This window comes from Olea europaea, chromosome 10, assembly GCF_002742605.1.
Source record: "Olea europaea var. sylvestris chromosome 10, O_europaea_v1, whole genome shotgun sequence".
NCBI classification, from domain to species: Eukaryota; Viridiplantae; Streptophyta; class Magnoliopsida; order Lamiales; family Oleaceae; genus Olea; species Olea europaea.
The window spans coordinates 31663184-31678955 of NC_036246.1; the positions used below are offsets into that span (position 1 = coordinate 31663184).

General features: G+C 37.8%; 1 protein-coding gene across 3 annotated transcripts in view; it reads right to left on the minus strand.

The window, feature by feature from the left end:
• LOC111401845 (primase homolog protein-like) overlaps window positions 1–8154 on the minus strand; it is a 12101-nt gene extending 3947 nt beyond the window's left edge. The window contains exons 1-6 of one of the 3 annotated variants that reach the window (XM_023029783.1): window positions 7871–8154; window positions 7636–7769; window positions 7089–7144; window positions 6958–7009; window positions 6767–6880; window positions 6526–6606 (exon numbers count right to left, since the gene is read on the minus strand). In XM_023029783.1, the coding sequence (XP_022885551.1) occupies window positions 6526–6606; window positions 6767–6880; window positions 6958–7009; window positions 7089–7144; window positions 7636–7769; window positions 7871–8099 (666 nt within the window). In that variant the 5' untranslated portion in view covers window positions 8100–8154. The remainder of the gene's footprint in view (window positions 1–6525; window positions 6607–6766; window positions 6881–6957; window positions 7010–7088; window positions 7145–7635; window positions 7770–7870) is intronic. The other 2 variants (XM_023029782.1, XM_023029784.1) reach the window with 2 other exon arrangements.
• Window positions 8155–15772: the final 7618 nt, after the last annotated feature.

The window sequence follows — 15772 nt, forward strand, 5'->3', positions numbered from 1 at the left end:
TTATTTCCCCCCCCCCCCCCCCCAATTCAGCCACCTTGTCCTCAAGGTAGAAGGTAGGAAATTGTCGAGTAATGAGACTGTGAGGTTCCCAGGTTGCTTCCAAAGGAGATAATCCTTTCCATTGAATCAACACCTCCAAGCCTTCCTTAGCAGCCCTTACTCCAATTACAGCTTCTGGTTCCACTAGCAATTCCCAGTCAGCCCCAAGATTGCGAGGTAAAGGAGAGGTCAGCTGATGTTGCCCCACAGCTCTTCGTAGTTGTGAAACATGAAACACCGATTGATTTGTGTCTCAGGTGGCAATTCCAAATGATAAGCAACCATCCCCACCTTAGCTATTACTGTAAACGGTCCATAGTAACGAGGAGCAAGCTTTTCGTTGAAATGGTGTGCTAAAGACTTGCGACGATATGGGCGCATTTTCAAGTACACCCTATCTCCAACTGAAAATTCCAGTGTTCTCTTACTTTTGTCAGTCGTGATTTTCATCCGTTGTTGGGCACGATGTAAATGTATTTTGAGCTCCTCCAAAAGTTTATCCCTTTCAGCCAACTGTTGGTCTAAAGAGGATACCATAGTTGACCCTTTTTCAAAACGCAGCAGAGGCGGAGGGTTCCTTCCATAGACTATGTGAAAAGGGGTATGTTGTGCCCCCACATGGAATGAGATACTGTACAAATATTCAGCCCAAGGTAAGAAGTGATGCCATTCCTTTGGTCGGACTGAAGCAAAGCACCGTAAATGTCTCCACACCTCTATTTACCACTTCCGTTTGCCCGTCAATTTAGGGGTGATAGGCTGAGCTATGTCTGAGTTTAGTACCCTGTAGTCGAAACAGCTCACACCAAAATTTTCTCAAGAACACCTTGTCTCTATCTGAAATGATTGAGTGGGGGATCCCGTGCAACCGAACCACTTCTTTTACAAAGACTGCTGCCATAGAAGGTGTCGCAAAGGGGTGTTTTAGACCAATGAAGTGTGCATACTTGCTCAAGCGATCAACTACTACCAAGATTGAATCAAACCCTTCCAATTTTGGTAACCCTTCCATGAAGTCCTTGGACACATCTTCCCATACTTTCTCTGGTATAGGGAGCGGTTGTAACAACCTGGCAAGAGCTAAGGTGGAGTACTTGTGCTGTTGGCAAACTTCGCACGAGGCCACATATGCTCTTTTGTCCTTTTTCATCCCGATCCAATGGAAAGTTCCTGCCACTCTCTTGAAGGTTTTAAGGAATTCCCCATGCCCTCCAACCTTACTGTCATGTCCATCCTGTAGTATCACTAAAATAAGTGGTGATCCCCGAGGTAAAGTGATCCTGTTTTTGTATAACAAAACCCCCTAAATGAGGGTATAACCAGGGCAAGAAGATGGATCAGCCTTTAGAGTAGACATAATGCGGCTTAGGCCTGATCTTCTTCTACTGCCTTTATCACTTCATCCAACTGCAAGCTGCAAGAAATGCTAAGAGCCATTAGGGTCGTGGCTGCTTCCCTCCTTGACAGTGCATCTGCTGCCCTATTCTCCAGCCCGACCTTGTACTCTATAGCCATGTCAAATCCCAAAACTTCGTGAGCCATTTTTGATATTCCACATTTACCAAGCATTGTTCAAGAAGGAATTTGAGATTCTTTTGGTCTGTCTAGACTACAAATTGCCTTCCCAGCAAATAATGCCTCCACTTCTGTACTGCCAACACAATTGCCATGAGTTCTTTTTCATCTATTGATTTATTCTGGCTCCTCGACGGAAGGACCTAACTGAAATAAGCAATGGGTCTCTGATTTTGCATCAGGACAGCTCCCACTCCCTATCCCAACGCGTTCGTCTCAATCAAAAAAGGCAGTGAAAAATCTGAAAGAGCTAACACCGGTACTTTTATCATTGCCTGCTTTAATTTTGTAAAAGTTGCTTCATTCCACCCAAAACTATCCTTCTTCAATCGTTGAGTTAATGGCCACGCTATCTTACCATAGGATTCGACAAAGCGTCAGTAGTACCCTGTCAAACCCAGGAAGCCTCTCAATTCCTTCAAGGTTTTTGGCCTTGGCCAAGGCCATTCTTTCATTGCCGCTACTTTAGACTCATCTGCCGCTACCCCTTTCCCGGATATTATATTCCCCAAATACTGTATCTCTTTTTGCCCAAATAAACACTTCTTTTAGTTCGCGTAAAGCTGATTTTCCACTAGAATCTGCAGAACCTTACGTAGGTGATCCCTATGCTCTACCTCGGTTCGGTTATGGACTAGGATGTCATCGAAGAAAACCAATACACATTTCCTGAGCAGTTCTCTGAAGATAGAATTCATCAAGGACTGAAAGTGACTGGTGCATTCATCAATCCAAAAGACATGACGAGAAATTCGTAATGGCCTTCATAGGTCCGAAAGGCAGTTTTCGGAACATCCTCCGCTCTTACCCGAATTTGATGGTAACCGGACTTAAGGTCAATCTTTGAGAACACCGTAGCCCCCATTCAACTCATCAAGCAGCTCATCAATGACCGGAATGGGAAATTTGTCGGGGACAGTGACTTTGTTTAATGCTCGGTAATCCACGCAAAACCTCCAACTTCCATCGTTCTTCCTGACTAAAAGCACAGGGCTTGAAAACGGGCTTGTGCTTCGTTGTATAATTCCTACCGCCGACATTTCCCACACCAACCGTTCAATTTCATTCTTCTGAAAGTGCGGGTATCAATAAGGCCTCACATTTATCGACGCGGCCCCTGATTTCAAGATGATCACATGATCCTGACTTCTCTTATGATGCAACTGGGTGACGTCCCCGAAAACCGATTGAAATTCCTCCAGAACATCTGTAATGATTGTTGTTAGTTGTGGCGAAATAAATTTGGAGTCGATAGTGATGGTTCCCAATTCTAGTAAGAGTCCCTCTCATTGTTCCTTAAAAGCCTTCCACATCGTTTTGAACGAAACGAGAGTACTGCTGAGGCTGGGGTCCTCCTGCAACGTTATTTTCGTCCCAGCCACTTCGAAAGACATTGTTAGACTTTTCCAATCCACCTGCGTCCCTCCTAACTTTTGGAGCCACTACATTCCCAGAATAATATCAGAGCTGCCCAATTCCAGAGGTAAGAAATCTTCTTCTATCAACAGTCCTGGTAGCTTTAAGTACACCCATCGACAAATACCTTCCCCTTTCACTGTTAAGCCTGTTCCCATGATCACTCCGTAGCCTCTTGTGCCGGACAATGGCATTGAACCATTTCAGCTGAAATAAAATTATGCGATGCCCCACTATTCACCAGTACCACCACCTCCCGCTTTCCAAGCATTCCCTTCGACTTCATGGTGCCCAGCGCTGTGAGGCCCACCATGGAATTTATTGACAATTCTACTGGCTGACTCGGACCCATGGTGTTATCTCCGATGGAACCCAAGTCGTCGTCAGCCTCGACTTCGTCGGCGTCTAGTTCACCAACCAGCCCAGTCTCTGTTCGCGCATCGCTTTCTTCGAACTCGCTGGTCACCAATACTTGTAACTCTTTATTCCTACATCTGTGCCCAACTGTAAACTTTTCATCACTTATAACACAAACCCTTCTCCCTCTTGGTTTGAATCTCAGAATCAGAGAGGCTTTGAATACTGCTAGATTTTTGGGAACAAAATTATGGCGTTGGGGAGGTAGATTTACTGGAACCGTGTTTCTATTTTGACTGAGTGGGGTTGAGGGGGATTGGGGCTGTGATAAGGAATACTTTTGGGCTTCGTTGGGCCAGGGCTTTGGTGGGTAATTAGGTTTCGGTCCTCAACCATTTGGGCCACCTTCATAATCTACTCGAGGCCCAAAGGCCTCAGTAACTAGACTTCGGCTCTAATTTCTGCCCTAAATCCATTAAGGAAACTACATTCCATCACTTCTTCTGAGATTTCAGTCAACAGCGTAGCTAGAGTTTCAAATCGCCGATGGTATTCCCTCACCGTAGAGGTTTGTCAGAGAGATAAAAATTGGGCACACAAGGATCCCTCCTATGAGAGTCGAAATCGCCTGAGCAATTGCGCCTTCAATTCTTCCCAAGTTTTCACAGGCCTCCTCCGTTCTTCTCACTGGAACCAGGCCAGTGCCTCGCGGTCAAAACACACTACAGCGGCCTCCACCTTCTCCTCCTCTAAGAGTCGATTGCTACTGAAGTATCTTTCCACCCTGAACACCCAGCCATCAGGGTTGATCCCTTCAAATACAAGCATCTCCAATCGCCGTATGCCAGGCTCCCCCCGCTATTTACCACCAGTACATCCCCCAACGAATTGGCTACTGCTGGGCCATGATTGTGTTGACCCAAAATCGACAGACAACGTTGGTGATTCTCGATGGCCATTCCCTTCTCCTTTCGTTCTTTTTCCTGATAATCCCATTTTCGCAAGAGCATTTCGAGCATTTCTGTCATCCCTGCATGCATTAGCTTGAAATCTGCTTGTAGTGATTCCAAACCAGCCTAAAGTTCCTGATGATGGTTTTCCACTTTTTGCTCCAATTCTCCCACACGATCTACCAGCGTCATGGTTGTATGGCTCTGATACCAAATTGATAAGTACTGCCCAGGATACTCTCAATTTTATGTGAGAAAAACAAAGGAAAAGAACTAAAATGAAGACTTGTATTGATGGAAATGTGAATTACAAAAGAAAGACAGAATTAAAGGCAGCCGTTAGAGGCCATATTTTCCTATGATGCTTGGACTCTCAAAAAATGGAGAAGTATCCGTGTCGACACGACATGACATGGTTAATGACACCAGCTATGGATCGGATACTCAATTTTGCACTCAGACATGGCAACAATAGGAAGAAGAAGATTGTTGCTTCTGGCTTTGCTTGTGGCTTTACAGAGAAAATAACGCAGAGAAGTTGGGGAAGAAAGAAGAGAATGGATGGGGAAGACGACAGGTGAAGAGAATAGATGGTGAAGAGGAGACGCATGCCCTAATTAATTGGTTGAAGTGGACTTTTGGAATGCTATTGTAAAACCCAATGTAAAATGGGCTTTTGGAATGCTCTCGTAAAATTCAATGTAAAAATTTAAGAAAATTTCAATTATTATATTGGGATGATTAATAAGTTTATTTTTGTACTAAATTTTTCTTATATTTTATTTGTGTGAACTTTTTATTTTGTAATTAAAATGATTTAGTCTTATAAATTTTTGTATTAAAATTAAATTTATTTCTATAATTGTTTTCAAATAATATATAAAATATTGAAATTGATTTTTTCTTTTAATTTGTTAGAAAAGAATTTATTTTGTCTTTAAATTTAAATTGATTCCAAATTATAACCCAATTGTTTAAATTGATTCTATCGAAAGAGTTGATAAACAAACTAAACTATGAGTTCATTTTTTTACAACCAATGTCAATTAATTTGTGTACGAGAAACGAAAATTTAAATTGATCTATTCAAAATGGTTGTTCAATATTTATATTTGTGTTACTTTGTGTACTTAAATACTTACATTAAAATAAAATAACATAACTGCTCCTGTCATTAAAAAAAATAAAATTGTAAGACGTATCCCCGTACCCGTATACAAAATTCGGATTCTTTTTAACCGTATCCCCATATCTTAATTTTTAAAATAAGAAGAATCTTGACTCCTAGTTATGTACCCGTATTCGACACCCACACCCGCACCCGAGTTCGAGCAACATAGAGTAGTTTCCCACGCTTCTACTGAAATATTGTTTTTGCATAACTATCCTTTCCCAACCCTTTTCTATTTATAGGATACTATTAACCGAATTGCCTTCCTCACTCTTCCCTTCTAACAGAATTTGTTACTGCCTCCCTCTTCTCCACACTTCTTGATTCTTCTAGAATAAGTATGCTTAATTGGGGGCTTATCAACATCATCTTATGTTTTATGCAGCCATTAAGCACCTTTAACCACAAGCCGACAATTCTGTCTAAAAATAACCTATCCTTGGCTTTATTATTTCTGAAGATGAAGTTGTTTTCATGAGAAAAATATATATTATATTATTATGTATCTGTACAATTAACTATTTAGTTGTTCATTTTGCATGACCTTTGCTATCAACTGAGTCTTTGCCTCTAACTTTCATATGCATTTTAGTATCACATTCTTAATTTTTGTGATTTTCTTTGTCTACTTGTACATATATTTATATAAGAATTATGTTACTACTCTTCATTTTATACTATTTATTGGTAATATATTATTTTAACTGAATTATCAATATTTTTATGTGCACTATCAATGTGCTTTTGCGTTCTCATTCCCACTCCACATGCTTAACAAATTAGCTACCTCGATGCAGAAGCTCCTTATTGCTACTCTAGTCACATACTCATTTTCCATGTACAAAGACAATAAACTGATCTGACAAAATATTCCTGACACAAACATTGTGGGCTTTCAGTTTATCAAAGAAATCAGGTAATTTCATCCTACTTATTTTCATCTAACAGACTAAGGTATATATTTATCAACAACTTACAATTCCCATTGGAGAGGTATAATAACAAAAATTATTTTACCCGACCACCTGCAACTTGCATAACATAATTTTTCTCCAGTGTTTTCTTGGATATCATTCTTTCAGCAAAATATGTAAGCAGCTGAAATATTGCAAAAGTTGGATAAACAGTCAATAGGAATAACACAACAGAAGCCTTTATTAAAAAGAACATAAGAAGATCAAAAGTTAAAAACATGACAACTTTCACATTTGTTTGCTTCCAAATCCTAGTTTCTGCTAGAGAGGGGCATATGAAGTACCTCATCACCCAATGGCTCAAGCCTTAGGCTTTCCTCTGTCAATGATGACCTAGGGAAATTGATTTTGGCAAGTTGATGGACACCAGGAGAAAATTTTCTGTTGTCTGCAAATACCTGCAATCAGTATTACCATCTGCTAAAGGAATATGATTTTGAAGTGGGAAAGATATCTAAACCATAAGTCATGACACCTGGCCTGCCCATCCACATTCTAGACGAAAACATCTCCACATTGCAAAGTTCCTGTAATACCAAATAACTGTCACGTTATACCCATCTTGAGGACTAGAAATCTTGTATGATACTTTAGAAATTAAGATACCGATTTTGGCTAATATGAAATGATAGACTCCTCTCCATTGATCCTCCACCGTTGCACTAAGACCACAAGAAGTATTCCTCAGTATTAAATAGTGACACAGACATAAATTATATTGCATTTTTTGGTGCATGGTTAGCAAGTTCTAGCTACTTGTGGGAACATTGACGAGCACACACAAAACTCTGAAAGAAATTCTCAAGACAGACAAATTTGTTTATTAACAGAAAAAATGGAATGCTTAAATTCCTTTTTTCATTTTTTTTTTTTTTTTCACAAATCAATTTGAAACTAAAAGTTTCCCATTTTTTAATGAAACTAAGACAAAATATTCCTGCCTCTGTGAATAGAACCTTCATTTAGTAACCTACACACATTTGTATTCTTACTTCGAAGATTCAAAGTACAACTTTAACTGAAATAACAAAAAAAGCAGACAACAACGGACCGGTAACAATACTAATACAAATCATAGATGTTATTTTCTAAGGTCAGTATAACAGTGCGTTTACACTAAAAAAAAGCAAGAATTTACAGGAAAAAACAATACCTCGGGACAAATTAAATGATCATATAACCCAGGTATACAAGAATAAGTTTTTATTCCAAGGGCCTCAACTTTTCGCTTCAGTTTAGCAATATCAGATGTCTCCCCCTCTCTCTCATTGTCCGCATCAGCTATAACTTTAAAAATAAAAATAAAATAAAGGCAAAGTCAATAATTTACCTTTGGCAAAATATACTAAGAATTCATAGAATTTGGAGAAGGCAATGAAAAATAAAACCTTCTAGCTTTGAGAATATGGCATGAGAGATAGAATGGACTCTGTTCTTGTGTAGCGAACCTTTAAAGATGGGTTTGGAAGAAGAGGCCAGCAAAAATTTGGAATGTTCTAAAGAAAGAATTTTTGATATCCTCGCCGGAAATAAATGGAAAGGCAGTGGCGACGGCGGTGCGTGGGGGCGCGTGTGAGAAGGCATTTCGAGTGTTATCTTTGACAGTGGCTTATCCATGGACACTCTTCCTCTGGGGAAAGGAGAGAGACGGATATATCTTGAAAATTATTGGTACACTAATGTCGCATTTAAGCTTATGCTTGGGAAGTTTTTCAACTTCGTATAAACGATTTATCTGAGAATAGATTTACCATTTGTTTGTTACGAATTAACAGTCAATTAAAATCAGTTTTTTGACATTTATTTTACTATTTCAATTGTCATTTTTGAATTCTTCTCTCACAATTAATATCACTTTACCTCTAACGATCAAAAAATCAATTATCAACATCTCTACCAAACAAACTCTTATTTAGCTACACCGATACCTAGTACCAATGTATAAATTAATTGATTGAACATCTTTTAAGTATGATTCATATTTTTCCACTCAACCACTTAATTGCATTACTCTTTTCAAATTGATTGTCATTTAGATAATGCATTGAAATTTTTTAAAGAGGAAAAGTTGTGCATCTTACAAAAATTAAAATATGTAAATAATAAATGAATATTAATTACATAACTGTGATTAAATGTTTAACTTTGATTTAAATTTATAAGTTATAATATTAATTGAATATAAGATTAGTTAACATTTTTCAATAAAATTAATCTTAAGTAAGTATTAGGTCAAATTAATCTAATAATATGTAAACTTCCAAGTGGAGCGAATGAAAATGTATTCAAATTTTAATGTAGAAGGGTTGCATTATCGAAATTTATTAAGAGTTTGTTTGGAAGTGATTTTGAAAATTGATTTTTTGACCGTTAGGGTTCCACCTATGAGAGAAGAATTCAAATATAACGATTGGAATAGTAAAATAGCGGTCAAAAAAATCAATTTTTTGGAAGAAAAAATCACGCTCAAACAAGCTCTAAAACTCTACACGAGTATCATTATTCATTAAAAATTATGAGGTGAATTTTGAAATGCTGGAGCTGTCATAATTGCTTTTACGGGATTAATTGTCATCGTTAACTATGCCATTTTAATATTTCAATTAATTTGATATGCAAATCTATTTTTTATTCTTAGGTTGTATGAAAGTAGAAACAAGGAAGGTGTCTGATTTTTGAAACTGGTCGGAAATGCTAACTACAAGAGTTTGATTGGTACAGTGGAGCTAGCTCAAGGAAAATACAAATAAGTAACAGTGTCTTGACAAAAACCTTCTTTTTAACCTGGGATTTCAGCTATCTGGCTCGAGGCAGATTCAACATTGGCTATTCACTGCATTACCAAAGGTGGAGGACCATGGTTGATTCAGGGTATTCTTAGACAGATCAGAGACCTCGTCTACTTCGATAGAGACACGGTTTCACACATCTACAGAGAAGGCAACCAGGTTGCTGATTCTCTTGCTACAGAAGGCTGGAATCATCGGCGCTATCTAGAGTATGGACCACTAGAACTGCCTCGACATATTAGGGCGATAGTGCGGATCGACAGACATGGATTGCCCAGTTTCAGAGGTTCGTAATTTAGGCTATTCTTTATTGTATAGGGAAGTAGTACTTCCTCATTTATTGCTTTCATTTATTATATTCATTTGTTGCATCACTGCTTTTTGGAGGTCAGGTTCATGCCCCCTCCTTCCGTGTATTCTTGATTTTTATGAAATAAATATGGTTGGGGAACCCTTAACCCCCATCGACTTTCCTTGGTGGACCCTAAAAAATTACTAAGGATGTGTGGATGTCTTTAACAAAAAAAAAAAACCTTCTTTTTAACCATAGTTCTCAATTAATCCTAAGTTTTCATCAACTCTAATGAAACCACCTGCAAATTCAATCCAAGACATCAGCGGAAACTCAAAACTCCACGCAATCCAATGTCAAAACGCCCCAACAATTCTCTACATAAACACCATGCGTAACTCTAATTCTCTTCATCAATATAATTTCCTTCAAGCTTCAAACTCCACAGTCACTTTTTTACAAAATAATCAGCAAAAAATGAAGAGCACTTTTCTCTCCATGATCCTCATTCTCTATCTTCTTGTCTACATTGCTCATTTCAGCAACGCGGCACCGTCGACATGAAGGCCGCCTCCTTTATCTCATTCACCACGGGGAACGAAGTAAAAATATTTTATATTCAATTGAATATGATAAATAACAAGCATTTTTGTTACCAAATCAAGTAAATCGTTATTTATTTATAATACGTTGGAACAAAAAAAGAGGCTAGGCAGTCCGTGGACTTTTGTTGCTCTCCATGGCACTTTCGGACTAATAGGTTTCATGTTACGTCAATTCAAGCTTCTCGCTATCAACTTCTTGGTCTAAAAAAAGTAATCTTTCTCAATAAAGTTGGTTGATTAGGGTAAAATTGTATCCCTTATATTACAACAAACTAGAAATCAAGCGATTATTATGATTAGTACAAATCACTGAAATCAAGCCAACGTTTTCCTTGTATAGATCATTTCCATTACAAGTTTCATTTACCATGTATAGCTTACACTTTCACATATAAATGTATGCACAATTATTGTACAAGATATGAAAGGAAGATTATGGTATCAAAGCATTTTTTTCACTACGACCTCTTCTAACCTCCACAAACGTCAAAAACAACACCATCATGTCTGACTACACATCCTCCACTCCTTCACAATTAATCGATGATCTCACATTGCTATATTTCTTAACCTCTGCTGACAATCTTAGTGCCATATTAGTGCCCAATATCCTTACTGGAGAAAATTCTTCTGCCTGGAAACGCTCGATACGTATAGCTTTCAGTGCTAAAAACAAACTTGTCTTTGTTGATGGTACTCTAAAGAAACTATCAGACACACAAATTGCCAACCTCTGGAATCGTTCCAGTGATATGGTTTTTTCTTGGCTCTTAAACTCGATTGACAAACCTCTTCGATACAGTTTGATTTATAACATACAACGTTTTGATATTTGGGTTGATCTCATAGATATAAAAACTCGGCCCGAATAGATCGGTCGGGTCAAAAAATCGGTGACCCGGGCCCCTGATCAGGCCGGGTAGAATATTTTCATAGATATGCAACTCACTCGGTAAAAATCGAGTTGATCCGCCGAGTTGATTGAGCTAACTGGCAATTTTTATATTAACTCGGCCGATTGACTGGTTTGACCAAGATTTAAAAGTTTATCCATAAATTTGTTGTTCTCAAAAGGACTTGAACCTTAAACATCTAAGTAAAGTGAGTTCCACCTAACCACTAGAGATCAAGTATTTATTGTTATGTATTTGAAATAATTATGTATATGTAAATCATTTATTGTTTGTTAAAAATATTTTTAAAAAATTATAGTAACTATTTTGATTAACATGAATTGAATATTTAACAAAATAATATATAAATATATAAATAATTAATGATAGATAATTTAATTTTTTTTATCTAAAAGAAAAATTTTATACTTTAAAAAATATTTTATAATTATAAAGCATTGACCCACCGGTCTAACCACTAACCCACCGGCTTGACCAGCAACCCGAGACCCAGTGCCTTGACCGGGTCAATGGTCAGGTCAGATTTAATAACTATGGTTGATCTGGACAATCGTTTTTCCCAGAGCAATCACCCTCGCCTCTACCATCTCCAACGTGACCTGTTAATCTCAAACAAAATATCATGTCTGTCACCACATACTACAACACCATGAAAGGGTTATGGCATGAACTCATTGCCCTAACCGAACCCAATCCATACAGTTGCGATGCTCGTAACAGGTTGCAAGAAGCAGTCAACATCGAATGACTGTTCCAATTTCTCATAGGTCTCAATGACTCCTTCTCCAATATCCGAAGTCAAATCTTACCTATGGATCCCCTTCCCACAATCTCTAGAGCATATGCCACCATACACCAAGAAGAAATCTAACTCCTCTTATAAATCCCCTAGCTGCCCAGTCTTGAAATCACCGCCATGACTGTCACACGCACCCACTCTCCAGTCACCCATGGTTTTCGCACTCCCAATAGTAAGAAGTGCACCAAATGTAAGAGGGATGCCCATCAAGAGTCCTCTTACTTCAAGATCATTTGTTTTCCCCCTCATTAGACCACCAATAAATCGAAAAAACACCCACAATGATCTACACATGCTTTGGCCAGTAGCCGACCACATGGTTCAGCCAGTAACCGGCCACCCACAGCAAACATGGTGTATGCCCCTTCAATTCCTTCCACCTCGAGCGTCATCCCTAGTCTCTCAAACAAGCATTACCAACAATTGATGGAACTCCTATAGCCAACAATAATGTCCTTTCTGCGTTCCCCCGTATTTCTCCCTCAATCACCCAAATCCCATGGATAATTGATAGTGGGGCTTCAGCCCATATATCTTGCATTTCAAATTTATCTAGAGCAACACATATTTGGGCCCATTCCAAATCACTCACATCCACTGGTGCCAAGGCCCAAATCAAACATATAGACCATATTCACATTTATCCCTATTTATGTCTCTATAATGTTCTTTTTGTTCCTAACTTAATTATAATTTAATTTCAGTTAGACAACTTACTAAATCATCCAATTGTGTTGTCATTTTAGCTCCCTCTATTTGTTTATTTCAGGACCAGCACACAAGGATGTTGATTGGAATGGGTGAAGAACGTGGAGGCCTCTACCATTTTAAGCAATTTACTCCGGGTGCATTTCAAATCATGGCCAACCCTACAACCATACCAAATTTATGGCATCTTCGTTTAGATCATCCTTCAAATTCTTGCATTCCTAAATCTTTATGTAGTTCAAATAAAATCACGAATTGTGACAATTGTATTCAAGGCAAACATACTCGCCTTCCCGTCAAATGGGTTGAGAATAAAAGTACATTTATATTTAAGTGGATTTATTGTGGTATTTGGGCGAATATACCATACGCTCCACAACTGGTGTACACTATTTTCTTACAATTATTGACAATTTTTCACATGTTACTTGGGTATATCTTATGCGTTTTAAATCCGATGCATTTATTTGTCTGACCCAAAATTATTTCTTTCGATTTAAAACCCACCACAAGTATACGGTTCGTTAACAAGTAGTAGAATGGATTATGAGTCCAAGTATCGATCCCACAAGGAATGAATTAGTTCAAATCAACCTGTTATGACCTTAACCGAAACACGAAAGTAAGATGTATGTGTTGTGATTTAACTAAGGAAGATGTGAACTATGATGCAATTATCAGCTAGAAACTTATACTAAATGCAAAATCAACTGGATGCAATCTACGAGAATTTATGGAATTAATGAATTACTAACGCACTAGGATCACGAATTCCCAAGCAACACCCGTTCGACTTTTAATTATGCAAATTCGACACACATTCCCACACTTGATGAATCAATATTCCTATTTTAATTTAGCAATCTCTCTCGAGCAATGCCAAACCTACCCCAATATGTGATTTGACTATATCTCTATGACGAATACTAACATACAGGAACGCATGTAATTTCATGAATATTCAACAATTCACACGAGGCATAGAGGTACATTTTTATCCCCTATCGGACCCTATGATGATTTATACCATGTCGAGCCTATTTTTCTTCTCTTGAATGCATAAAACAGGCCGCAAAAATCATATAATTACGTGCACAATAATAATATGGGAATAAAAACGTATAGATCATTCAATTTCGGAACATGTGCTTAAATATGTCAAATCTCCAAATCAAAAATCAAAACTCGTATTGCAAGGTTCATCAATCTCCTAGTACATGAAAAATCTAGCCTAACATGCTGAAAAGAAGTAAATACAAAAATAGTTGAAGAAATGTCATCACCCGAATCAAGTTTCAATCAATTCTTCAATTGGCGCGATGTTTTCCTCTTGTTCTCTCTTCGTTTTCTCCTTCAAAATCTCTCTTTTTCTTCTAAAATTGTCGTCCCCATTGTTCTGGTCGAGTTTTCATTTATATAGGACCCAAAAATTTTGTTTCCATCAGAGTTTCGGTGAAATAAGGAAACTACAGAATCGGCCTCCGAACTGTTCTATGCGACCGCATAGTACATTTCTATGCGGTCGCATAGAGTAAAAAAATTTGAGAAAATATTCTCGAGCTGCCTCTATCCGACCGTATAGAGGGTGCTACCAACTATGCCAAATTTCTATTTTGGTCCTTGAACTTTCATTCTTCTTCATTTTAGTCCATTTGCAATTCATTCTTCTTCCAATCATCTTGTATCGCTTTCGAGTTCATACTTAGCATATTTGCATTCCCGGGTTGCCTTTTAGTTCAACTTTGAATATTTGCATCCTTAGTCCTTGAACTATCACTTTGCTCCATTTTAGTCCTTTTTCAGCTCTTTTCTCCTGAATTCCACAATTTCCATAGAAACACCTACATTGCATGAATTCAACGAGATTAAGTCACAATTTAAACATTTTGCTCATAATTAAGTCATGTTTATTATCTAAATAAGTATGCAAAAACACACTTATCAAACCCCCAAAACGTTTCAGCATGTTAGGCTAGATTTTTCATGTACTAGGAGATCGATGAACCTTGCAATACGAGTTTTGATTTTTGATTTGGAGATTTGACATATTTAAGCACATGTTCCGGAATTGAATGATTTATACGTTTTTATTCCCATATTATTATTATGCACATAATTATATGATTTTGGTGGCCTGTTTTATGCATTTGAGAGAAGGAAAATAGGCGCGACATGGTATAAATCATTATAGTGTCCGATAGGCGATAGAAATATACCTCTATGCCTCGTGTGAATTGTTGAATATTCATGAAATTACATGCGTTCCTGTATGTTAGTATTCATCATAGAGATATAGTCGAATCACATATTGGAGTAGGTTTGGCATTGCTCGAGAGAGATTGCTAAATTAAAATAGGAATATTGATTCATCAATTGTGGGAATGTGTGCGAATTTGCATAATTAAAAATTGAACGGGTGTTGCTTGGGAATTTGTGATCCTAGTGCGTTAGTAATTCATTAATTCCATAAATTATCATAGATTGCATCCAGTTGATTTTGCATTTCGTATAAGTTTCTTGCTCATAATTGCATCATAGTTCACATCTTCCTTAGTTAAATCACAACACATACATCTTACTTTCGTGTTTCGGTTAAGGTCATAACAGGTTGATTTGAACTAATTCAATCCTTGTAGGATCGATACTTGGACTCATAATCCATTCTACTACTTGTTAACGAACCGTACACTTGCGGTGGGTTTTAAATCGAAAGAAATAATTTCGTGAACAAGTTTTTAGCGCCGTTGCCGAGGATTGAAATTTAGTTTAATTTTATCTATTGTGACACTAATTCTAACTTACCTAAATTAGTAGTAGCTAGCTTACTAGACTTCATTTATTGTTTACTTTAATTTAATTTTGTGCTATTTTTGCTATCTCAGGGCTTGTATGCAAAAAGCACCTTATCGAGATTTGATTCCCATTGATCCAGAGATCGAACGCACATTTCGTCATAGGCAAAGAGAAGCAAGAGCAGCAGAACAAATTCAAAAAGACCAAAAACATCAACAACAAATGGCTATCGAGCAAAATCGTCCGGTGATTCAACTCAACGAAGGCGCGAGGGTTGAAGATGAAGGGAATATGATACTTGGGGACTTCGTGGCACCGTTGGTAGTGCAGAGTCAATCTAGCATTATGTATCCTCCATTTGGGCAACCGAACTTCCAGCTGAAAACAAAT